The sequence below is a fragment of the Mytilus californianus genome, unplaced genomic scaffold, assembly GCF_021869535.1.
Source record: "Mytilus californianus isolate M0D057914Y unplaced genomic scaffold, xbMytCali1.0.p SCAF_7, whole genome shotgun sequence".
NCBI lineage: Eukaryota > Metazoa > Mollusca > Bivalvia > Mytilida > Mytilidae > Mytilus > Mytilus californianus.
In genome coordinates, this window is record NW_026262723.1 from 45,640,755 (window position 1) to 45,666,176 (window position 25,422).

The 25,422-nt window shown below is 33.1% G+C and overlaps 1 protein-coding gene and 1 long non-coding RNA gene across 3 annotated transcripts in view; both read right to left on the bottom strand.

Annotated features, from left to right (window-relative positions):
* The window catches only part of LOC127709127 (uncharacterized), a 14,763-nt gene extending 4,552 nt beyond the window's left edge, over positions 1-10,211 (bottom strand). The window contains exons 1-4 of one of the 2 annotated variants that reach the window (XM_052214482.1): positions 10,064-10,211; positions 9,688-9,806; positions 8,509-8,575; positions 1-7,084 (exon numbers count right to left, since the gene is read on the bottom strand). The exon at positions 1-7,084 is cut by the window's left edge and continues 4,552 nt beyond it. In XM_052214482.1, the coding sequence (XP_052070442.1) occupies positions 5,677-7,084; positions 8,509-8,575; positions 9,688-9,781 (1,569 nt within the window). In that variant the 5' untranslated portion in view covers positions 9,782-9,806; positions 10,064-10,211 and the 3' untranslated portion in view covers positions 1-5,676. Of the gene's footprint in view, positions 7,085-8,508; positions 8,576-9,681; positions 9,807-10,063 lie in introns of both variants that reach the window. The other variant, XM_052214481.1, reaches the window with a different exon arrangement.
* The window catches only part of LOC127709159 (uncharacterized), a 131,316-nt gene that overhangs the window by 4,552 nt on the left and 101,342 nt on the right, over positions 1-25,422 (bottom strand). The window lies entirely within an intron of this gene.

Sequence of the window (25,422 nt, forward strand, 5' to 3'; positions counted from 1 at the left end):
TAGAAAAATCCAATTACACTCGTGGTCGCTATCTGTTTATATCTATAATTATGTTAATATCGGGTTATATGACCGTCGGCAGTCTTCGGAGGTCATCTCGATGGTTAATTAGATGACGTCTAGACAAAAATACACACGAAATGTTGATACATATCACCGAGTCCATGCATTGTTTTAAAATTGTTTATTTTAGACTTTTTGTAATTTGGATATTTGTTTTAGTATGTTATAAATCAAATATGAGAATTTGAGTCAAATCGGTGAACATGAATTTGACAGCTAATGCCCCTTTAAATTTTCTATTTATCTATTATAACTTTCGAGATAATAGGCAAACATTTTTAAAAATGGTAAAATTCATCATTTAAGGGCAATAACTCCTATAAGAAGTCGTCTGACAGTTTTGACTTGAATAGACAATAGGTAGAGCTCAACATTTTGAACATGTTCGTCCCTGTCAGATTTCTCTATTAATAGCGGCTTTCGGAATAAGTAGGCAAAACTTACATTTTACCCCTTTGTTCTATTTTTAGCAATGTCGGCCATCGACAGCCGAAGTCGTCGAACACCGTTATATACATTAGACATCCTAATAATGAGGAGAAGATTTTTGTAAAAGTTAACGAACAACGGACGCCAAGTGACGAGAAAAGCTCAATTTGCCTTTCGGCCAGGTGAACTAAAAATGAATAACGAAAAGTTTTTGATATTCTGAAACTTAAAATACATTTCAATTTTGTATATCTAGGTCCAGCCATGCTCTAAAACTTTTCCAGGGGGCACAGGTTTGTCTGAACTCAGAGTGAAATTTGTGGTGTAAATACGACCATATTTGCTACAAGGTTATGATGAACATTAACCTTGACCTTCAAATTTTGAATTTTCAGTATACAAACCTTAAACTTAGTTTCTAGGTCAGTACAATTCTTTGACCGATCAGCTACCATGTGTCAATCTAACACAGTGGCAATGATTATATAAATGAATGGCTGAAAAAGAAATCTCAAAACTGAATTTTACAACAGCAACTAAAATGCATGTTCGGGGTTGAGTGTCTTACTATACGGACCACTCTGGTTGATTCAGTCAACATAAACATATGAATGTGTGGCATATAATAATATCCAAGCAAAAAACCTTTCACAGATAATTATACAAACATTTAGATGAATGAACAGAAAGTCACAGGTAAAAACAATTATGCAAAACAAATATGACAAAAAGTTACAATGAATATCTGCATGTTCAATATACATGTATACATTGATATGACAAAAAGTCGCAATTTATATTGCCTATAATATTTACAAAGTAACAAGACAAAACGTAACATCTCATATTTTCATTAGAATAGGACCAAAAAATATCACATTTTTCCACACATTCTTATCATGATACAATTAAAAAAAAAACCAATGACCTCACTATAGACATTGGGTACAAAAAAGGAAACGAAGAATAAAACATACTATTTAAAAGACATCAACTTACAACAATTATACCGCCTCGGTACTAACATGCTTGCAATTGTGTTAGGTCTTAGGTTTGATCTCTGGTAGTGTCAAACCAATGATACTTGAAAATTGGTATTTGCAGCTTTTCTACTTAGCACGTGAAAAATCCGACTCATTCTGTCGGTCTATTACAAAGCAAGATTCAAGATTTATATCACAGTTTCGTCCTAAATGTGCATTAACAGCCAAACACCATCGTACAATTATCATTACTTATCATGAAATATATTAGGAATATATAAACCTGAAATAAACAATAAAGATATCAGCTGTTCAGGGTGATTAAATGCAATATTCAACTTCATTTTACCGGATTTCACAGATGAATGGACTTTGTTTGGTTTCTGCAGTTAAGGTTTTCATACAATCTGGGGTTTAAGTTTTTTATACATAAATAACTTGGTGAAACCTTCATGGAATTTTAGGAAACTTGGACAGAAGATTCTTCTTGATCATTAGACAGAATCCAGAGCTATGTTCATCTCATTTTTTTGATTTTGAGTCTTGGTTAAAGTTTTTTTAAATCAATAACTTTGTCGAAACTCTTTAGAATTTAATGACACTTCTACATATTTTTAAAATATGTCTCTCATTTTCCTCTATTTTACTGAAACATGGACTTCCTTTTTGCCATTTGCATACAGTTATTCTTTTTTCATACATCAATAGGTTGTCAAATATTCATGGAATGTTACGAAATTTGGACAGAAAAAGAAAAAGTGTACTAGTGGAAAAGTTTATATTTTGTCCATTTTTCCGTATGATAACTATAAATGATAAATAGACTTGTTTGGCAGATACCATTGAACTTTTACATTGACAGCATCAATCGCAGGCGAGACACAGAGATCCTCAGAACCCTTAACGAAGTGTTTTAGTGTAGGTATTCCAACTAAATTTTCAGAAGTTAAAAAAAAAGAATATTGTTAATAAACAGCTATCTGCATAACAAATACCAAATAACATCAAACCGCATTATTTTGTTCTTTTTACATATATTTTGGATGTACATGCAATAAAAGCAACTTTTTATTTTTGTTTCAACTTGTTCTTTTAATAGGCCCGAGAACACAGTTGTTTCGTAGTGCATTTATTTAGACAAAAAACGCAAATAAAAAAATCGTACCTGCTCTATCTAAAAATGATTTTTACAGTGTAGTGTACTACTTTTGGGACTAACTATATCAAAATTATAGCAAAGTCCATCGGCTCTTACTCAAAATATGGACAATTTTATGTTATGGGGGTCTATAATTCAGTTTGACAGCCTCAGACATACTTATTTTTTACCTTTTCATACTGGACCAAATCACCACTTTACCTAAAAATTCATGCCCCTACTTACTATTTTATGCATAAAATATAAAGAAATGAATTTGGAAGGTGTATGAAAAAAATTGCAAGTTTTACAATGACCACACTAGGGACTCCAGACAACGAAAATCAAAGGACGATAACGGTGTCCCCGTCCCAGTAGCGAATGTTAAAACAATAGTTACAGTAGTAAAAATATAACCAGTTAGGTCTGAACTATGCGGCGTTATCTGACGAATATCCATACAGAGAGTAGTAGACATATGGAACAGCTTGCCAGAACATGGTGTAACAACCACCAAAGTGAAGATATTGGAAAATAGACTAGACACATTGGAAATACCATCCTATGAAATAAGACTATACATTTGAGTATGGACAACACACAAGTAGAGGAACGGAAAAGATGACACTATGGTAGAGGAAACGATATAGATGAACATAGAGGAATAGCAGCTATTGCTTTCATAACGCACGTAGGTAAACGTAGGTAATGAAAAAAAACTAAAATAAGTTAGAAGAAACCAACAAATATAAATATTAAAAAAAAAAAAAACCTCAATACTTTCTCAAATATTATCAACTCTGGAATTTTGAAGTAATTTCTTGATTATCATTAGGATGAATAGAAATCTTTCAAATCATCACTTTAAAATACATGGAAAATATTTGTTCATAGTTTACTGATAAAAGCAAGAGTCAGGGAGACATATCCTCGACTTTTTGCCCTTCTACAGGTATCATTGATCACATCTTAGTCCCTCTGTCCTTATGTATAGTTGTCTCGTTGGCAATCATACATGCCGATGACACATATTGTTCCTGATATAAAATTTAGAAGAGAAATTAAAGCAATTCGATTGGACGCCGTTCGGAATTGCTAACATGAGCTAATGAATCATGCATTTAAATCATGAAATTATATCAAATCTAAAACGTAATTACTATTCCATTGAATGATTATAAATCAGAAAGTTGTTCTTAATTGCCAAAAAGGCATATTCGAGCTAAGTTTTTAGAATACACAAGACCATACACAATGTAACTGAATTTTAAGACAAAACATTGCTCAAGCAACATATATATAATTATAGATCGCCCCCGGTTTTTGGCTGGGTTCGAGATGCTCACTTCTTAGTTTTCTATGTTGTGTTTTGTATACTGTTGTTTGTCTTTTTGGTCTTTTTCCGGTTTTGTTTTGCCATGGCTTTGTCTGTTTGTCATCGACTTATGAATTTGAATATCCCTTTGGTATCTTCCGACTTTCTTTTACACTCATAGTGAAAAGAGTAGGGCTTATTTCTGCTAACTATTTATCCCAAAAATGTACGAGAAGGACATCGTTAACTAACACAATATTTGAAGTATATCATCCATGTATATAGTTTTTCGGATACAAATTAGATCATTATGATGAGCAATGTCCTTCGATTCATAGTTTGACAAAAATATGTAAATGTTGCAATTTTGTATAAAAACGTAAAAGGTAAAAACGAAAACGTTGACAGACGACTTTGAAAATTATACTACTTTATAGTTTTCATTGTATGAAAAATAAACCAAAATTTTGCCTCATGCATTAATAAAATGGAATCTTTAAAAAGGCACCCCCTTTTTTAAATTCAAATTCAAATTCAAATATTTATTGCCATATAAACTTTAAACAATAAGTTTGTGGCAAATACAAAATAAATAACAATATAACTGAACTTCACATATATATACACTATCATTTAATAACAGTAAATAGTCCAGTGTCCCCTGTCCTCAGTTCTAATGACTTTTTGGTGTAGGAACCCAACCATAGTTATATAATCATAAAATAGGCATTTTAATATCAACCGAGATATTTTGATATAAGTTACACATTGCAGCCTTCAATGAAGGATTTCGATTCCAGTGACAGCATTGCAAAAATTATAGGTACAATTTAAGTTTTTGAATTAATATCATATGTGAACAGAAGTTGGTGAATAATTTAGATTAATCGAACTTGATGAAAAAGTATAACAAAAATACCGAACTCTGAAGTAAATTCAGAATGGAGGAAGTCCATATAAACTGACAAATTCAAACATTAGACTTTATCAACCAACGGAACGAATTAAAAACAACTGTCATATTCCTGACTTGGTACAGGCATTTTCCAAAGAAACTTGTGGGTTAAACCTGGATTTATACTATAGATAGCTAAACCTCCACCTTGTATGACAGTTGTTAATGGCCCCGTTATATTGACAAACTTGGGTGAGGAACGTAAACAGACATAATAGGTTAATGTGACAATAAGTGGGATCCAGCAGCCTAAACTGTGTAAACATACATAACAGACATACAACACAACTGACTAAAATAATCAACCAAACACACAAATAATCCCAACAAAAACGCAAAAAAAGTTTTTTAGTTGATAGTAAATTTGACAAAGACGCCAACAAAAAAATCTTTTAAGTTAACAAAGTAACAAACTATTTACGATATAAATGAGATGAAAGATAATTATATAAAAAAGATGAAATGTTGTAAATTACCTTATAAATGTTGTAAATTACCTTATAACATGTATGTATCATACTGGAAATTTTTTAGTACACCTGTGTGCGGTTATGCGTGATTAAAATAAGCACAGACTTATATTTAACTGTTAATTAGGTTTCATACATTGGAAATTGAACTGTAGTAGATTTTGTAAATTAGTGTATATTGAATTAACATTGATACGGATAATACAAAAACATGTTATTTTATAACTTAATTCCCTCTCAAATGAACACAGCTTTGATATTGCAATTTTATATATAAGTAAGTTACCATGACTTTTGCTGTTAACTTTTCTGATTTGCTGAAGTCATTCATTGCTCCTCGTTTTCCAGATTGCACCATCAATTTTAATTCTGTCGGGAGAGTTTGGGAGAAACTCTACAAGGCTAAGGTTCCGATTAAACGTGTTGTGTTCCGCACTTGAAATTGTCAATTGTCTTTTGCGGTCCCCTCTGTAGCCGATTGGAGAACTCGGAATGTAATCGAGTTGATCATTGTTCCGATCCAAGGTGTAGTTCTCCTTATCTGACATTGTCGATTCTTTATTAAGATTTCTCTTCCCAACCCTCTTATGGCTGTTTGGGGAACTTGGGGGAAAATCTATCGGGCTATGCCCCCGGTCAGAAGTGTTGTTCCTTTCATTCAAAGTTGTCAATTTCTTATTCAGATGTTTGTGCATGTTCCTTGTGATGTCGTTTGGAGAATCTGGTATGCATTCTCCCGAATGGCTTTGGTTCAAAATATTGTCAGATTTCTCAGTTATCACGTCTTCCTTCTTGTCAAAATTAAAGCTAATGGGAGAAGTAGGCATGACATCTTTTGGACTGTGTTTTCGATCTAAAGTATTATTGTCTTTTTTCGCATTTGCCAGTCCATTCTCGAAATATTTTATTTTTCGGTCAATAGTTCGCCAATTTGGGGAGTCTTGAACCTTGTCTGGTTGTCTTTGGTGCTGATTCAGGATATTGCTTTCCCATTTACGAACCGCATTTATGTCTATTTTTCCGTCCGAGTCATATGTTTCGTCGAATGAATGATATTTGCTGTCTCTTTCAATATTTCCCAATTTCTGAGAAAAATATGTACCAGCTTTCTCTGAATCACTATTATTTTGTTTCTTAAACGAAGAATCTCTCTCCACTCTCACACAAGAATAACTATATTTCTTATTTTCACACGCTGCATTGTTCTTTTTGTCGTGTGCATTTTTCGCTTCCTCTATCTCAAAATGAATTTTATTGCTATTGCTGTTGTGATTGAAATTTTTCTTATCTTTCTTCTGTTGCTCGCAGGTATAGGCATTGTGTGGGTTTGATTTACCTTTTACCCCGAATTTGTCTTCCCTCGTTACCGATACGTTGACTTCTGTTACGTTTTCTGAGCTTTCTCTTCCAACTGACGCCGTGATACATGTAATGCTTTCAGAGGTGAGATCTAACTTGACTGGTGTTTTTTGTTTGCATGTTTGGTTAACACCACCTGACGGAAAAAGTAACCCTTCGTCTTCAGAATATGGGAACGGTGGAAGTTTTTCAATGTTTGCACCCTTGTCCCAATCGCTTGAATGTTTCACATAAAACTCAAAATCATTGATGCTGCTTGTTAAGTCGTTTATAGAGAGTCGTCGAGACAACAGAAGCTGGACTTGCTGTCTTCCCTTCTTTCTTCTCCATGGAGTTAAACCAATTAAATTCTTTTCCCCTGTAAACTTTCTTCTGTAATTGTAAATCATTAATTATGCGTGAATAGGATGAATATACTCACTGCGTAGCATCACAACCGGATATAGGTACCCCCGAAGCGGTGAAAGTCAGGTAAGGTCAATTTCTTCTTATTTTCATATATTCTACGTTTTGCTGACAAGTAAAGTTTTGTGATACTGATAACTAATAATGTAGCTACTACCTAGGGCTAATTATGATCCTTAATTTGCCTTCTCTCTCTTCATATCGTCAGAATCGGATAGACGAGTTCAAACTTGTTTGAAACACATTTATCCTTCAACTATTCGTTTGACGTTTTCGTAGAACAAAGGTATATCATATTTAAGATTGAACAGCACTTTATTTCGAAATAAACTATTGTTTATACAGAAAAATTCAATGTAAATAAAGCGAATAAAGTGTACGGCGAATAGCGGCAATAACTTGTTTACTGTACGGGGATTCGAATACTAGAAGGTACTTTTTGCTGTCATTGTTTCTATGCTTCGGGAGTACCTATATCCGGTGGTGATGCTACACAGTGACACTGAGGATGAATAAAATTTATATTCAACAAACTTGTCGATAACTACTTTACTTCTTTTCGTTTTCCCCTTACATTTATGTTGAGTTTTCAATGTAAATAACTGCTAATTTTAGGCACCAAAACTCAATTTCATGGGTTATATATTGAAAAAAAATCGATGCGGTATTACTTTCTTCTTATTATTGTTTTTTTCTTTACACTTGTTGACTTTACGATTGAGATTGATTGATGGGTGTTTGCTTAAAAAAGCGCAAAAAGGCTACATCGCGGCGATCTCGATTTAGAGAGTTCATTTGGTGATTAGTTAAAAGAAGGTGTATTATACGTTTAATAAAAAAAAACTGTATGTTCTAGCAACCGTTTTCACCGTTTTTTCCGAGAGAAAAAATCGGGCGTACAAACAAAAACAAACAACAACGAATAAGACATGGTCAGGATAGCCTAACAGTGTACAGGGCACACAATGTGGTGTAAAACTGAGTAATTCACTTAATTCATGCTAAAATTGTAATTATATAATTTCAAAATTTCAACCACCTGAAGCAAGACACATTCTTATCATACATGAACTAATATGTTTTTGTTAAAAAGTCATGATAGGCTAGCTATTGAAGATAGTAATGTTTACAACCTATTTCCATTCTCTTAGCATGTCGATCGTTTAATAGTTTCAATCAGTTTTGTAAGGATTGGACACCGTTTCATTCGGTATCATTCCAAAACCCGGTTTGTGTGTGTGTAAGTTACATACATCTGTTCAAAAGAAACGCGCAAATGAGTCTTTCGTATGTTAGACATGGGTTTTCAAAACGTGAAGGCGCTTTCAGATTTGTCCTTTATATGACATTGATGACAGAATACAGTGCTAAACAATGTGTAGTATACATACCTCCGATAACAGATCAGAGCAATGGCCAAAGACAATAAAATCCCGAAAGCCAGAACCGCTGCATAAACTGAAACGAAATGGAATTCTTAAGAAATTTTCAATGATTTTTAAATGAACATTTATCAGTACGATGTTGCTAGTTTGATAAAAATAAATGGTACCAATTTTACTGCACCAGATGCATATTTCGACTGGTAATGTATCTTCAGTGATAATCGAGGCCAAAATATTTGAAAAACCAAAACTTATACAAACGTTGAAGATCTAATCAAATTAAGAAGGACCTACAGTATAGTGAAATCAAGATAGGGAACCAGAGCTTTCCGAGAGGGAGATATATTCCCTAAATCAAAACGATTTCCATAAGTTTATAAATCACCAAATTTCTACCAAACAGTATCCGTATTTTCATGCCAATACCGAAAAACTGGCTACTGGGCTGGTGATACCCTCGGGGACTAACAGTATAAAAGTATGCTTCCTACAATGTTTATCAAAAGAATATTTGCATCATATTCAATCACTATTTAAAAGATATTTTGATGTGAATTGTACAGAATACAAATAAAGGTACTTTGGGTCTACTATTGTATGTCTTATATAAATAAGATGTGGTATGATTGCCTATGAGACAACTCTCCACTAGAGACCAAATGCCATAAGAGTTAACAACTATAGATAACCGTACGACCTTCAACAATGAGCAAAACCCATACCACATAGTTATCTATAAAAGGCCACGAAATCACAAATGTAAAACAATTCAAACAAGAAAACTAAAGGCCTGATTTATGTACAAATCAATGAACGAAAAACAAATATGATATACAGCAATATAACGACAACACTGAAATACAGGCTCCTGACTTGGGACAGGCACATACAAAATGTGGCGGGGTTAAACTAGTTTGCTGGCGCAAAAACCCTCCCCCTAACCTTTGACTTTGATTTAACAACATATCTTGTAATTTTAAATCTAAACATGTATATAGTTACCCAAAATTAGGTTCAAATATTCTGTAGTAAAACTTATCACTTAAAATTGAAACAGCTGCCATCATGATTTCAGATACATGTATTATATTCTAATCTTTTTCTTATATTTGAATAATTAAAATAGAATTGATTATTTGAAATGTCTTTCCGAATTCACTTAAAACACGTAGTACTTACATATACCTAAGATTCTATAACACTTAGCGTGAAGAATTTCTACGTCAAGTGTGACTTGTGTTGTGTTGTCGACATCGATAGGGTCACACTCACCAAACATTGTTCTGATTCTTAATTAAAGTCACCTGATAAAAAGAAATAAATAAAAAATAAGGTTGTTTTCTCTTTCCCCCTGCCATAAATACCAAAAAATCCATTACCTTTCGCGCACTATTACAAATATTAATTTCGATTTCGATATGTAAACGTATGAAACAATTAAAACAACATCTGTCTCATGTCCACACCATATCAAGCAAGACACACCCAATTCTGAATAATGTCTTGTTACACAGAAAAAATAATCTGAATCTCTATGATACGTTTACAAAATTGTACTTACTACCGAGTAGAAATCATAATCTCCAGTATCCTTCCCCCCTCAAGTTATCAATATGTAATCAAATTTGTAGATTTTTCAGAAAATAAAAACATTCATGCTAATAAGTTTGCATCCTGCATTATTCACTCCGATATATTCATTGGAAACATGTTTATTGTGATAAATAGATGTCATATCTGGATTAAAGTACAAATTAATATTTTAAGGCAATGGCAAATATTTTTTTTAACAAAACAATTTTTCTGATTTCATAGTGAATTTATGTTTGAATTCTATATGTCTTTTTTTTCATTTCTTTCTTATCACGAAGCCTAATATCTGGTTAGTTATCAATGAGTTAGGTTCTCATCAAAGACAAAACAAGTAAATATCCTACTATTAATAATAAAGAGATGTGGTATGATTGACAGTGAAACTACTATCCATCAGAGAGGAAAGTACCTGATTTAGCAATTACCATATACTGGTACTTCTTTATTGTAATCTGTAAAACCCTTTTACCCTTACATTTTCTTTATAAAGCATACCAAAGAATCTTGTATAACCCCTTTTCGTTTCATCGTCTCAAGACTTTCATTAGTTATGCAACGAAGAGTCTTACAAACAAGACTTTCATAACGTATGCAACAGAGCTTCATACGAGCAAGACTTTCATAACGTATGCACCAGAGCGCCATACAAACAAAGCTTTCATAACATATGCACCAGAGCTTCATACGAGCAAGACTTTCATAATGTATGAACTAGAGCGTCATACGAGCAAGACTTTCATAACATATGCACCAGAGCGTCATACAAACAGAACTTTTATAACGTATGCAACAGAGCGTCCTACGAGCAAGACATTCATAACGTATGCACCAGAGCGTCACATAAGCAAGACTTTCATAACGTATGCACCAGAGCCTCATACAAACAAAACTTTCATAACGTATGCATTAAAGCTTCATACGAGCAAGACTTTCATAATGTATGCACTAGAGCGTTCCACAAGCAAGAATTCCATAACGTATGCACAAGAGCTTCATACGAGCAAGACTTTCATAACGTATGCAACAGAGCGTCATACGAGCAAGACTTTCATAACGTATGCACCAGAGCGTCATACAAACAAAACTTTCATAACGTACGCACCAGAGCTTCATACGAGCAAGACTTTCATACCGTATGCACTAGAGCGTCACACAAGCAAGACTTTCATACGTATGCACCAGAGCGTCATACGAGCAAGACTTTCATACCGTATGCACCAGAGCGTCACACAAGCACGACTTTCATACCGTATGCACCAGAGCTTCATACGAGCAAGACTTTCATAACGTATGCAACAGAGCGTCATACGAGCAAGACTTCTGTTACTATTGCAGCAGAGCGGCATATGAGCAAGACTCTTTATTAATGCAGCAAACCGACATTCGAACAAGACTCTTTGCTTTTATGATACAGAGCGGTATACGAGAAAGACTTTCTTCATTAACAGCAGATCGGCATATGAGCATACGAAGCAGAGCGGCATACAAGAAAGACTTAACTTATACAGGAGAGTGGCATACGAGCAAGGCTTCCATTATTTCTGCAGGAAAGAAACATACAAGCAAGAGTTTCTTTACTTATGCATCAGAGCGGCATACGAGCAAGACTTTCTTTGTTTATGCAACAAAGCGTCATACGAGCAATACTTTGTCGTGTGTTGCTGTATATCATATTTGTATTTCGTTCATTGTTTTTTACATAAATCAGGCCGTTAATTTTTCTCGTTTGAATTGTTTTACATTTTTCATTTCGGGGCCTTTTATAGCTGACTATGCGGTATGAGTTTTGCTCATTGTTGAAGGCCGTACGGTGACCTATAGTTGCTAACTTCTATGTCATTTGGTCTCAGATGGAGAGTTGTCTCATTGGCAATCATACCACATCTTCTTATTTCTATATTTCTTTACTTGTGCGGCAGAGCGTTGTATGAGCAAGACTTTCTTTCCTTATGCAGCAGATTGGCATACGGGCAAGATTTTATTGTGTATGGAACAAAGAGGAATACGAGCAAGACTTTTTTTGTTTATGCAACAAAGCGTCATACGAGCAAGACTTTCTTTACTTATGCGACAGAGCGGCATACGAAGAAGACTTTCCATTACTAACGCAGCAGGGCGTAATACAAGAAAGACTTTCTTTACTTAAACATCAGAGCGTCACATGAGCAAGACTTTCTTTATTAATTCAGCAGATCTGCAAACGAACAAGATTTTTTTTGTACTCATGCAGCAGATCGGAATACGAGCAAGACTTTCTTTATAAATGCAGCAGAGCGGCATAAGACCAAGACTTCCTGTTGGTTATGTATCAGTACGTCTTACGAGCAAGATTTTATTTACGCATGCAGCAGCAGAGCGACATATGTAGTAATAAGGAGTTTTTACCTTTTTTAACCATTTTTAACTAATTCATACAGATTGTTTATATGCTGTGCTGTTACACCACTGTCCTATTTAAAAGGGGGTTGAGCGCTCACATGCATGTTGAACCCCGTTTCATACTCTATATGCCTGTTTCATGTGGTTGTCGTTAGTTACTCTCTTTCCTATGTGTGTTGTCATACATCAGGGTTTTTTTTGGGTTTTTTCATTTGAAATGATTCACATTTTTTCATGTTGGAGCCTTTTATAGCTGACTATACGATATGGATTTTGCTCATTGCTCATTGCTAACGCCTTCATTGGGGCACGAACCACATTTAATAATCCTCATCCGAAAAATAATGAAATTGGTTTAATATCAATCATGTTAAGACTAAATAAGCCAAATAAAAACCTTATGAGTTGTTCTGTTTTTTTTAGCAATTTTGTTCCAATTTTTATAACTGTCTGTCAAACTAAGAAATTGAATATTTGGCCTTTTGTCTCCCAAAAAATAATATTTCATACAAGTGGTGCCAAGCACGGAAATAATAGGCTCGTTTAAATCTACATATATCCGTTTGATATAAATCAACCCGGAAATATTCGAAAAAATAGTTTATTGACAATTGTAATTTAAAAAAATATATAAATACATGTATTATCATACGATCAAAAGTGATAATAAAGTTTGCACTCAACCTTTTTTTGTGAAACTTAAATGAAGGAAATGCATTTTACAAAATCATTCAAAAGCGATTTTACCTCTCCTGGAGTACATTTATTTAAGTATTTTTATGATCTATTTATTATCGCCGGTTATTGTAATTTATCAACATTGATAGAGATATAAGTTTTCCCCCCGAAATGCATAAATTTAGAATAAATCACATTTCTAATTTCATATGAAAAAAAAAGCTTCTACAAAAAGCCAGCGCTATGTGACAGATTCATAAAAAGAACACTTAGTTTGGCTATAACATACAGAATTTTGAATGTTCTGCTAAAAATTAAGCAAGAATAATTAAAAAGAAAAAAAAGCATAAACACACACATACAAAAGAAATCTCCATACAAAAACTATAATATACTTTGAGTGTAGAATAAATGTTGTTCCATATATAGTAACAACCTACACTTTTAATTTGTTGTTGCGAAAAGAAGTCTGCTGCGTTAAACAAATAAATTTGTCAGATGTGTTTCTGTACGTAATGATGATCTTCTGTTTTGATATTGAAACTCGAAAATCCCCAGATTACTCTATCATAATATAAAGGATAAATATCAAAGCGTTAACGGAAATCTTCAACGCAAGGCTATGTTATCTAAATATATTAAAAGAATTGATACATAAAGTTCACTTTAAGTTCACAGATATTTACAACATCAAGAGAGTTGAAAGACAGAAAAATGTATTTACTGCTAAAATCATAACATCAAATCACCATTCTGATAATGTGAAAAAAGTATAACTAGTCTCTTAAGGCTTAAACGAGGGAGAACAAATAGAGGATACATAATTTAAGCACATGCTATCCTCATACTAGTAAAACAAAAACGATTTTTCAATGATAATCTTATGCTTGTTTAAAAAAAATACTTTTGAGTACACTCAATTAAAACCTTAATAAAACTAACAATTGTAAACAACCAGAGACGATCAAAATACAAGATATTAACCGGTGTGGGTGCTAATGTGAGGTAGCATCCCAACAGCCCTACAAAACTAAAACTAAAACTACAAAACAAAATCTAGATGTCTAGGCACCGTATTCAAAAATATATATCATATATGTCGAACCCTTAATAACCCGAAACTGGAGAGCCTATAAGAGATATCTTCTTGTTTTCTTAAGATGAAAAAAAAGTTTTAGATAGGTATGATTCTTCAGGCGTTACACGTAATATAGTCTTAAAATGAAGAAAAAAACTTGAGACACAGACTAAATAAAAAACGTCTCATATTAAGAATAATTTAAGAAATACACTGATTTTTGGCTTCATTTTTCTCTCACATGTATTTCATTTAAATAACCAGCCTTTGAATTAATATGTCCCAACAGATGTATGAACCATAAATAAAAAAATCAGCCATGGAATAAATCATATTAATCCCTATACAACTTTGTCGATAATGTCATTGTATCATAAATAAAAGTTACTTGCAAATAATAATGACCCACTAGTAAGATACATAGGGCTGATATAACGCATCTTTATTTGCTCATTTGTAGAGTGGTTCATGCGTGAATTTAACTTACTAATTGTATGACCAGTAACTTTTATGGATAATAGGATACAGCAGAAGAGCTAATTGACCATTTGGGAAAAGTTAATACGAGCAGTGTAGCTGATATTTTGAGCGTTCTGTCACAATGTATAAGAAAAAAACCTCTGTCACTTTTATATGAAATTCTGTTTTCTTTGTACAAAACATTTTCACCTATAGTGTCATCACTTTGGGCATGTAATATACTTTAACTGCATATTTTTCATGTTAAATTCGAATAACTGTGTATTGCATTTAATTGGCAATACCAAAACAACAAAAATAACTTCGCTTTTAAGCTTATCTGGTCTATTATGCTAATATAAGCTATTGCCAACACTTATGTCCTTTTTTACCAGTTGCAGTCTAAATTTCGGCAAACTAAAACGGTTGAACCACTTTTGCTGAATCTACCTCCTGGGTTGGAGGATTATTTGTTTTCGTTATTTCCAGCCATGTAATCTTGCAAATAACCTGATCCTCTCAGTGATTGCCTCAACGTGCATATTGTGTTTGCATCTTTTAAAATGGAACTTTAGTCGAAATAAGTAAGACAGCGTCTTTGCCTGTTATTGTTTGACGTTTCGCCGCACCTGTGTATATCAATGCAAAATGATGTGTTAATTCCCCGAGATTCTGTTAAAAAATACGCGAACAACAAGTCCTAGGGGTCTCTTAAATATGCAGTGAGGTTTGAGTTTTTGCTGCTAGTTGATTACCTCCCTATGACATTGAAATGACGAAAAGCAACAGAAGTGTCGTTAAGTTTCTTCAAGATTATGTAGGGACTTCGTGTCATACATAAAACACATCCCTTCTTTTTCAGTTTAATTAATTTCTTTTTCAAAATTTACAGATAGAGTCGATTATATCAAATTTGTATACAAAATTACAAAGAGACGTCTGTTACACCGCCCATTCATTGTTCTGCATTTCCAATTAAAGAGTCATTCAGTAACAATGTGTATTCTATGAATGTTATGTACCAAGTGTGATTTATAATTCACAATTAAAGAGATAGGGCAAAATACCCTGAATATATTTCACATCTTATTAACAAACGTCAGTTCAATTTCAACTTTAGCATTTCTTCATAGTAGTTTGAACATTTAAGTAAATTACAAATGCTTAATTGGTGTAATGATATACGATAGTACCCGAGGGTATAGATAGCCCACGCGGCTGTCCGTACTTGGCTGGCCCCCTTAGGTAGTATAGCCCCTCAACTATTAATAAATAACCGACTTTCAGTTTTGGTTTTGAGCATTCCTGAAGAGGTAAATCCAGAAAAAAACGCTTTCGGGTTCACTAAATTTACAAAGCGTTGTTTCTATTTACTAGCACTGTAGCACCGGGTTGATACTGCGGCTTGTGAACTGTTAGTTCCTAAGGGTATCCTTAGCCAAGTAGTCAGAGCTTTGCTTCTAACATTATTCATACCATTGCATACCTGCCAACCCTCCTGTTTTGAGCGGGAGTCTCCCGCGCAAACGACGAAATTCCGGAAATCTCCCGCTTGCCGGTCACTCCCGCGCAAGAGTATAGAATCTCCCGCTTTCGGATATTTTGACCTTGAATAACCCGCGTTCGTAATTCTCTGGCTTTTTCATTACTTTCAATAAAAATAAATAAACAATCGGCGATCATTTGAAAACTTTGGTCAGTAGTTTTTATGTTCGATATATAAGTAATCGAAATTCAGTTCTGCTATGTCAACTCCAACAAGATAGAGGTCTTTGTCTGGACCAAGCGGCAGTGTAAAAAAAGAAGAAATAGATAACTGCAAATCGAAATGTCAAGCAGATTATTTGAATGAAAGATTTTCAATTTTTAAGACCATGTTCACTTGGCAATGAATCTTTTTGCACATCATGTTCAATCAACTTTTCGATTTCTTCTGATGGTCTGTACGATGTTTAAAAGCATGCTTAGTGTGAGACTCACAACAAAATCAAAATATGGAATGTTATGAGTTATGAGACTCGGAGGTATTGAAAAAGGCTTAAAAAACCCGCCTTGTATAGATTGTAACCATGAATTGAAGAAATAAAGTATATATATTAACTCTTATTGGTATTTTGTAGACGAATACGTAAACAGGTCATATATTTAACTTGAAAATGTCGTTCGCGCAAAATATTCCCCTCAGCTGTTATAGCTGAGGGGGAGATCTACCTCTTTGAAGGTTTCAGAGGTTGGCAGGTATGAACGGTTACCATACATTTCTAAAATGATTCGTTGGTAAATTTAGATATTGTTACGAAACTAAGGTTCCAACTCTTTCAAACAAAGTTGATCTAAGATGAATTTGGCTATTCTTCTGATGCCCCTTTCTGAACATAAAGTTCTTCATGTTTTTATACATCCTTGGATTCCGAATATTGGTAATGAGCGTTCCTTCTAAAAGTAAATCCAGATAAAATCTTCTTACACAACGTGTGGTTTCTATTTTTTATTTGCTAAAAACTATAATTTTGCAAAATTTCAGTATATATAAAAAAAGATAAAAAAAAAATTACAAGAAGAATATTCGAAACCAAACGCAAAATTCCGTCATGTGATACTTATTCATTTCTACGGTGTCATTCAATTCAAATCTTAACAAATATATATTAAATGTGCAATACTGTCATTGAATAGAGGTTCCTTCATGATATAAGTTCCAAATGGAAAAAAAATATTCTGGAATATTATTTCCAATGGAAGAAATATTAAAGTAGAACAAATATACGTTGACGATACAATTTTAAATTGTCTTCAAGCCCAATATATAGCGCCGAACGATATATAAACAAAAGAATATGTGTATATTTGTTCAAAAACCTTTAAAGTACATTGTCTTTTAAATATTCATATCATATATATAGCTTGTCGATTTTGACACTATGCGTTAAACAAACACAAAATTGACAAATCCCTTCTCTCATTTCTATTGCAACCATAAACAAAATATCTAACATGATGGCATATTTTTATTTATGAATAAACTTAATCCTATGGTTGTGGCCTGTTATCTATTTCCCGCATGAATAAATATTACTCGTATCACACTAAAAGGAGTGTGATATAAAAAATGTGTTAATTTGGTTGGTCTATACTGCAATGTGTTCCGAAATTGCGACAATTCTATTGACTATTCATTTTCTCACAAGTCACATTTTCTTCTTGGCAACGGATATTTATAATTTGTTCAACAGTTTACTAAACACTCTCATGTTTCATCTAGAAATATTCTTTATGTCAAATATAGTTCCTTCTGAAGTGTAAAAAAAGCTTGAAACGTCTGATGTGATGTCTGAGTTATCAATACCGAAAGCGGATTTATATTTCAAGTGAAGTCGCGAAATCGAAAATATTAACCACAACAAAGATAACTTTTATCAGAAGAGAAAAAGTTTTTTTTTTTTATAAATCGTGATTTGAATTGGATATCGCTTGATATCAACTTTAATCTTTATTTAATTTCAATGACTCATGATAAACTGGCCGAAGGCTCGTATATAATTAAATTCAAATTAAATAAGACGAGTATCATAAATTACCACAAAAAACAGACAACGTAAAAACGAATATAACAATTTTCATATAGATCAAAAGTAAAAACTCATTTTTAAGCAGTATCAATCTTTAAAAGTGTGCACCACATTTTTGAGGTTATTTCGAATAGACAGAACAAATATTACAGTCATTCCTTATAATTTAATTCTAAATTCTATTTTAAAAGAGTAAATCATGAAAAAATGTTGATGACGTCACGGTCACATGATAAAATTATGTCCATGAGCTGATAGACAAAAACTGTCAGCCAATCAGAAGACGTGTCACGTCCAAAATTAAATTATACAGTAACATAACCAAAAGAAATTTAAAGAGAACATGACGAAAGTTCATCCTCAAGGGTATCATCAGCTCAGTCGTCATTGATTTGCACTGACAAGATGTATTACATATTCTTTTTCAAATTCTCACATATTGTTAGAAACTAAGGTTCCAACTCCCTCAGGCAATTTATGAAAGTTGACCTGATGTTAGATTAGAGCGTTGGTTTTCCTGTTTGAAAGGTTTTATACTAGTCATTTTTGGGGCCCTTTATAGCTTGCTGTTCGGTGTGAGCCAAGGCTCCGTGTTGAAGGCCGTACTTTGACCTATAATGGTTTACTTTTACAATTTGTGACTTGGATGGAGAGTTGTCTCGTTGGCACTCATACCACATCTTCTTATATCTACTTAGACGAATTTTTCTATTCCCCTTTGTATGTCATTTTTGGTCAAATGAGTTTGAACATTCCTGATGTAGGCAAATCAGAAAAGCGTTTAGGACGCACATTTTTAGTGTTATTTCATTTTATTCACTAAACATTTTCGTTTGCTTTGTTTTTATACGATACACTAGTGTACCGCGTCTAAGCCAAGATATAATGGGATGTGACATAACAAGAAGGTTATAAGATTTGTCGTCTTGTAAATAGAAGAAAACGAACAAATCATGCAATACGAATCTGAATTTAATAATTCATGTAATGGGAGAAAATAAAAATAAAGACTATCAATCAATCTGTAAATATGACATTTTAAGCAATGTAAATTTTGCGACTATGCGTTCGTTTCAAAAATAAATGATGGCTTATTCATATATAAGAATGCTTTAATGATTAAAAAGAAACTACGATTACATAAGTTATACTTCATCATGATAAATAGCGCGTTTCATGTAACGTTATAAAACATTAACATTAACTTCTATCTACGGTTACATTTCTATAAATGGTCATCGTGGGAGTTTGACGATCCCTAAGGACATATCATTCAGACATTTATGTTTTTAGCTCTAAATTGAATAGTTCAGCATGAACATATAACCGATTTTTGTAAAACTTATACGACTTTATCCTCTATGAATGGTAAGATATTTACTAAACTGGTAAATTCACTGGAATCCGTAGACTTTGAAGTAGTTTTGTTGTTACCGCCACATTTGTAAGTTTTTTTTTTTTTTTAATCCCTGTCACTTTCGATTTAACATACGCCATGGTACCTTGAATTTAAGGGTTTCAATTGATGTCTGACCAAAATTATGATCCAGCCATAAAATATTGTTCTGGCATTATCTGAAGAAAGGAACTAAATAGTTGAAAACTATAAGAAGGGAAAACATCAAACTGGAACGTCATTGTATCTATGACCTAAATGGACCATATTCTATTGTTGTTGTTGTTGTTATTGGTTTTGGTAGGCGGCTTACTTGTGTAGTAATTGCGCCTTAAATTCATATAACATACATATTATGTATATATACTTTCAGTCCTTAATTTATTTTTAGTATTACGATTTGGCGAGTAATTATATGAAACTTTGACGAACATGGTTGACTGTGTTACAATAAAGTATTTATATGTAGAGAGAAAAAAAAAACACATAACAGAAGGTACATGTAATAGGAAAATGAGAAAAAAAAAAAAAAAAAAAAAAAAAAAATGGCTATTTTCGAAAATACGAAAGTTTAATTGATAATCATCCTTACTAATATAATAATAAAGTTGATAATGATGCTGATTATGACAATTTAACCATGTATTTCTCGAAGCAATTATTTAACACAAAAAATAATAAGAAATGTTTTTTTTTATCTTGGTACAACTCTGTTCTTCAGAAGTATCTTCTGTTTTGTAAGTTACAACCTCCCCGTAGATGAATTATAAGAACGTATATCATATACAGCTAGATTATCGTCCATCTAATCTATGTATATCAATGAATGATGATTTTAATGGAGTAATTTTATATATTTATCATCTTTTAAAACTTTTACTGTGTCATCCAACTTTAACATAAAATTCGAAAAACTTCTCTGAAGGACGGCGTGATTTCATATCAGTTTGTTAAATATTTTGAGCCTGCTTCAGTAACTGCAAGCATTCTTTGTAACGGTATGATAGTGTTTATCGTTGTTTTTTTATAGACCCTTATTTAGAGTAAGATGGTTTTTCTGTCCCGATTTATATTGTATTTTCTTTTCTATGCAACTTTTGTTAATCTACTGTCTGATCGAGATTTTTTATGAACTTGCATTCAGTAACTGAAAGCATTCAGACATCCTAAACGACATACAGTTTACGTCACCATCATTATTAACGAGATACATATTTTAGACAACACTTTAAAATACATGTGGGTGAGGGTAATATTGTGTAGGTAGGGAAACTCATTTTCTAATATAACGTAAAACTATTATTCCTGTAAACGGTCATACGGTATTATATTGTTCATTTTATTTGGTTTATATATGTCTTTTTGTTATCTTTTATACAGCTACATATACAGAGGTAAGTGTATGTTTTTATGTACCATCTGATTTATTTGAAAGAAAAGACTAGTGAACCCCTCCACACGTTTATGTGCCTGTCCAAAGCCAAAACCTCGTTAATGATTTTCTTTTTTTCAAATCTTAACGTGTTTTGTCATTTTGGGAAATTTGGTGGTGAAGAGAGATCTTTCATAGTCTCTGTTGAATGAATATACTACTTATCTAGACCATGGATGTTTTAGAAGAGAGGCGAAGAATACCAATAAAAGGGATATTTAAACTCATAAATCGAAAAAAAAACTGACAATGCCATGGCAAAAATCGAAAAACTACGAAAAGAAAACAGCAGTACACAAAACACAGCATAGAAAACTAAAGACTGAGCAACACAAACCCACCAAAAACGTGGGGGGGGTCTCAGGTGCACCAGAGAGACGAGCAGATCCTGCTCCACATGTAGCACCTGTCGTGTTGCTCATGTAAGTACAATTAAGAGACTGAAATATTGAATAGACACCTGTTTATCATTGAAGACCGTATGTTGACCCCTTGATGTTTTTCATGTTTGCCGGTTGCTGTCTCATTTACCGTATTCCTATCTCTATCTTCATCCATCAATCCATATATCAAGATTTAACGGTATTACAAAATGCAACACTTTTTATAAAACCGACGAGAAAACATTGAGATTATTGTTTTAGTACAGTAAGACAACATGTTTTGAAGCATTCATATGCAATGATTCAACTATTTCCCGATTATTTTTTTTTTGTGGTAGATTGCCAATATTCTTTTGTAGGATGTCGACTTTGACGTGTTGGCAAGCTATTATAGACTTTCAATGTTTTAGTAATACATGTTGACAGGAAAAGTTCTACGTTCTATTAGAAAACGAATTTCAATATCTTCATAATACTGCCGTCACCCACATGTAAATTAAGTATTGTCTAAAATATGTATCTCATGAATATTGGCGGTGACGTAAACTGTTTAGATGTCTGTTACAACTACCCATTTACTGATCTTTGAAATTTACAATAGTCGTCTTCAGATATACAATTAACTACATTTTGTATAGTATAGATTTCAATCAGAAAGACAATCAAGACAAACAATTTTGACGCCGTGTCTTATCATAATTGGCTTTAACAATTCCTTTCAGCACGTTTTCAAACCATTATTGTAATTTGGGTATGACTTGTGCTGACCATTTCATAAATATAAATCTGTAACTTTGTTCCCTATTGTATTGATAAAAAATATTTGTACGAAAATGCACACTAAAAATGTCAACACTTATTTTCGTTTTAGAAAGCGACTGGTGCGGCCCAGGCGTCTCTCATTATTTTTTTAGGTTATAAAGTCAGACAGTTGATTGAAAATATGATATTAACCCTAGAACAGTAAATTTCATTTAACCAAGGGGTAAAAAAAATTTATGTCATATATTATAAATGTCAGCAATCTCTGACGTAGATCCTATATATCAACAATATTCGTGATAGATCATACACGCATGTCAACCTTCTCCGTCGTACATCCCACAAACAACTTCTGACATAGATCTTACATGGCAACATCCTCTGACATAAATCCTAAAAGTCAACATCCTCTAACATGGATCTTACATGACAAATTCTCCGTCATGTCAACATTCTTTTCATAGATCTTAAATGTTGAGAATGTTTGTCATAGATTCTACATGTCAACGTCCTCTGTCATAGATCCATGTCAACATCCTCTGTCATAGATCCTACATGTCAACATACTCTGTCATAGATTCTACATGTCAACATCCTATGTCATAGATCCTACATGTCAACAATCGTTGACGTAAATTCTATATATCTACTATCGTCCATCCGTCTTTGTCGTTTCTGTAATATCCCTAGCCAAGACAAAAGCTGATGGATATAATAGAAATCATATGACGAGACATGCATATATTTTGCCATATCTAATATATCTGAATTCATGAAATGACAATTCTTTGTCTAAACCTGTATCCTTCAATTTATATTGTGAAATGAGCAATGGACTTCCCAACCCAATCAAAGTTTGCCTAATTTTGTTTTTGAAGTTCAAGAGTTGCTAGACCACTTTCCCAGTAATGTCCTTCATCGGAAAAGTACGTCAATTATGCGCGCCTTTATGACGCCATTTACAAGATAGAGGGGCCCGTCTGTATCCCTGCACTATTAAAGTTCATCAAGCGTCTTCGTGATCTTCATTATGCAGGATAAACTAGAAATAATGTCTGTTCCGTAAGTACTTATTTAAAATTCCATAATGACAGCAGTGCTGATAATCAATTATAAGAATTTAATTTGCTGAATAATTCGTGCAATATAGCATCATATTTTTTCAACCGCTCGCTCAACATGGGAAGAAAGTGACTATGCCCCTAAACGCACGAATGATGTTCACCAAAACCAAATGACGGAAATGCAACGAACTCGAAAGTGTTCTAATCATGTTGGATAAAATGTTTGCTTCAAAAATATGTATTCCTCTGTGATTGGGTATTAGCTTGTTTTTCATTAAAAGCCGTCCAATTTAACACTTAATTTTATCGAATTTTCTGGTATGAAATTAAAATATTTTAAAGTATCAATTTCCCGAAACAAAGTGTATTCTAATCGTCGAACACCATTATTGAAATGATTTGTTTTCACAGCCTACTTCCGCTTGCCTTGACGTGTTTTTCTTCAATTATTTTAACATTATGCGATGACTTTGCAACTCAATCATCATGTTTTTTCTTATCCCGTTACCAGTAACAGAAATCCACACTATATTTAAGAACGTAAATGTATTTAGTTTAGGGATCATTGATACTTCGATCAAATCATTAAAAAAGTGATAAAATTGCAAAGATTTTGACAAAAGTTTGATTTATTGTTGTTTGCTTAACGTTGTGAAAATGTTTCTTGGGTATTTAGGCCGAGAACAGATATAAATAATAAATCTATTAGGTAGGTTCTGCAACGTGGGTCGACTAGGATAAAGGGTGGGTCGACTAAGATAAAGGGGAAGAAATTTACTCTCCCACTAGAAAAGAAGTTAGATAGGACAGAAATTTACCCTCCCACTAGAAAAAAGTTAGATAGGACAGAAATTTTCCTGCATCAGTCGACCTACTGATTTATCAAACAGTTGGTGCAAGGGATTCTTTCACTCGCAAAACTCTCTCCCAAAACGAGGCAACGGATTGAACATTCAAATTCCGACCGAACGGTACTGTGTATTTATACAGCCCATATATCATATGAACGTCATTCTTTAGCATAGGGCTTACTGTGTGATGGAGGGTTTACTTTAACTGCCAAATGGTTTTAACATATCTAAATTATCATTTATGAAATGACAACATTCGGTTACATACTGCATCTTTCGATTAATATTGTAAAAAGAGTATGAGAATTCTCAACCCAACCAATTTTGTATCATTTTGTTTCAGATGTCAAAAGTTCTTTATAATAAAACGTTTTTATTTTCTGGAAAATGTGTATTTTCTGTGATTGAGTATAAATTGTTTGTCATTTAAAGTCTTCCATTTTTATACCTCATTTTATCGAATATTTTGGTATAAAATCAAAATATCAACCATCAGTTTTCCGAAACCACGTTTATTTTGTTTGTCGAACATAATTTATATAAATGATTTGTTATTACAGATATCTTCCGCTTGCTTTTTCGTGATTTTCCTCAATTATATTACATTTTGATATGAATTTGCAACTCAGTCATCATTTTTGTCTTAACCCGTTATAATTCAATGAAATCTGCACTTAGTTTAGTAATGTTAAAAGTATTGAGTTATGGGATTGATAATGCCAAATCATTAAAAAGTTTCCAAAATTGAAAAGATTTTGACTGAAGATTGATTGATTGTTGTTTACATAACACCCACTGGCGAATATTTTTTACATATTCAGGCAGAGAACAAATTAACAATAAATGAATTAAATAATAAATGGTATGAATCGTAGACTGCCATTGGATACAGGGTTTGTTGGATAGGATAGAAATTTGCCCTGCATCAGGCCACATATAGACCCTTCAAAGAGTTGGTGCACGGGTTCCTACGTCATTCTCTCCAATCACGGAGCTACATATCTTATGTTCTAATTCCGACCAGATGCGTATTAATACATCCCACTTAGCTAAATGGATGCCCTTCTTTGGCATGGGTTTGACTGCTGAGTGGAAGGATTTTACATATCCAAATTATGAAAATTTTCATTCACAAAACGCATCTTTCAATTAATATTATAATCAAGCATGTTTCATTTTGATTATAATGCCCAGGAGATGTTGATGTGATATAATGTCCAATAGGGAAAAGGTTTTCATTTTCCTTTCAAAATACGTATTCTCTGTGATTGAGTAT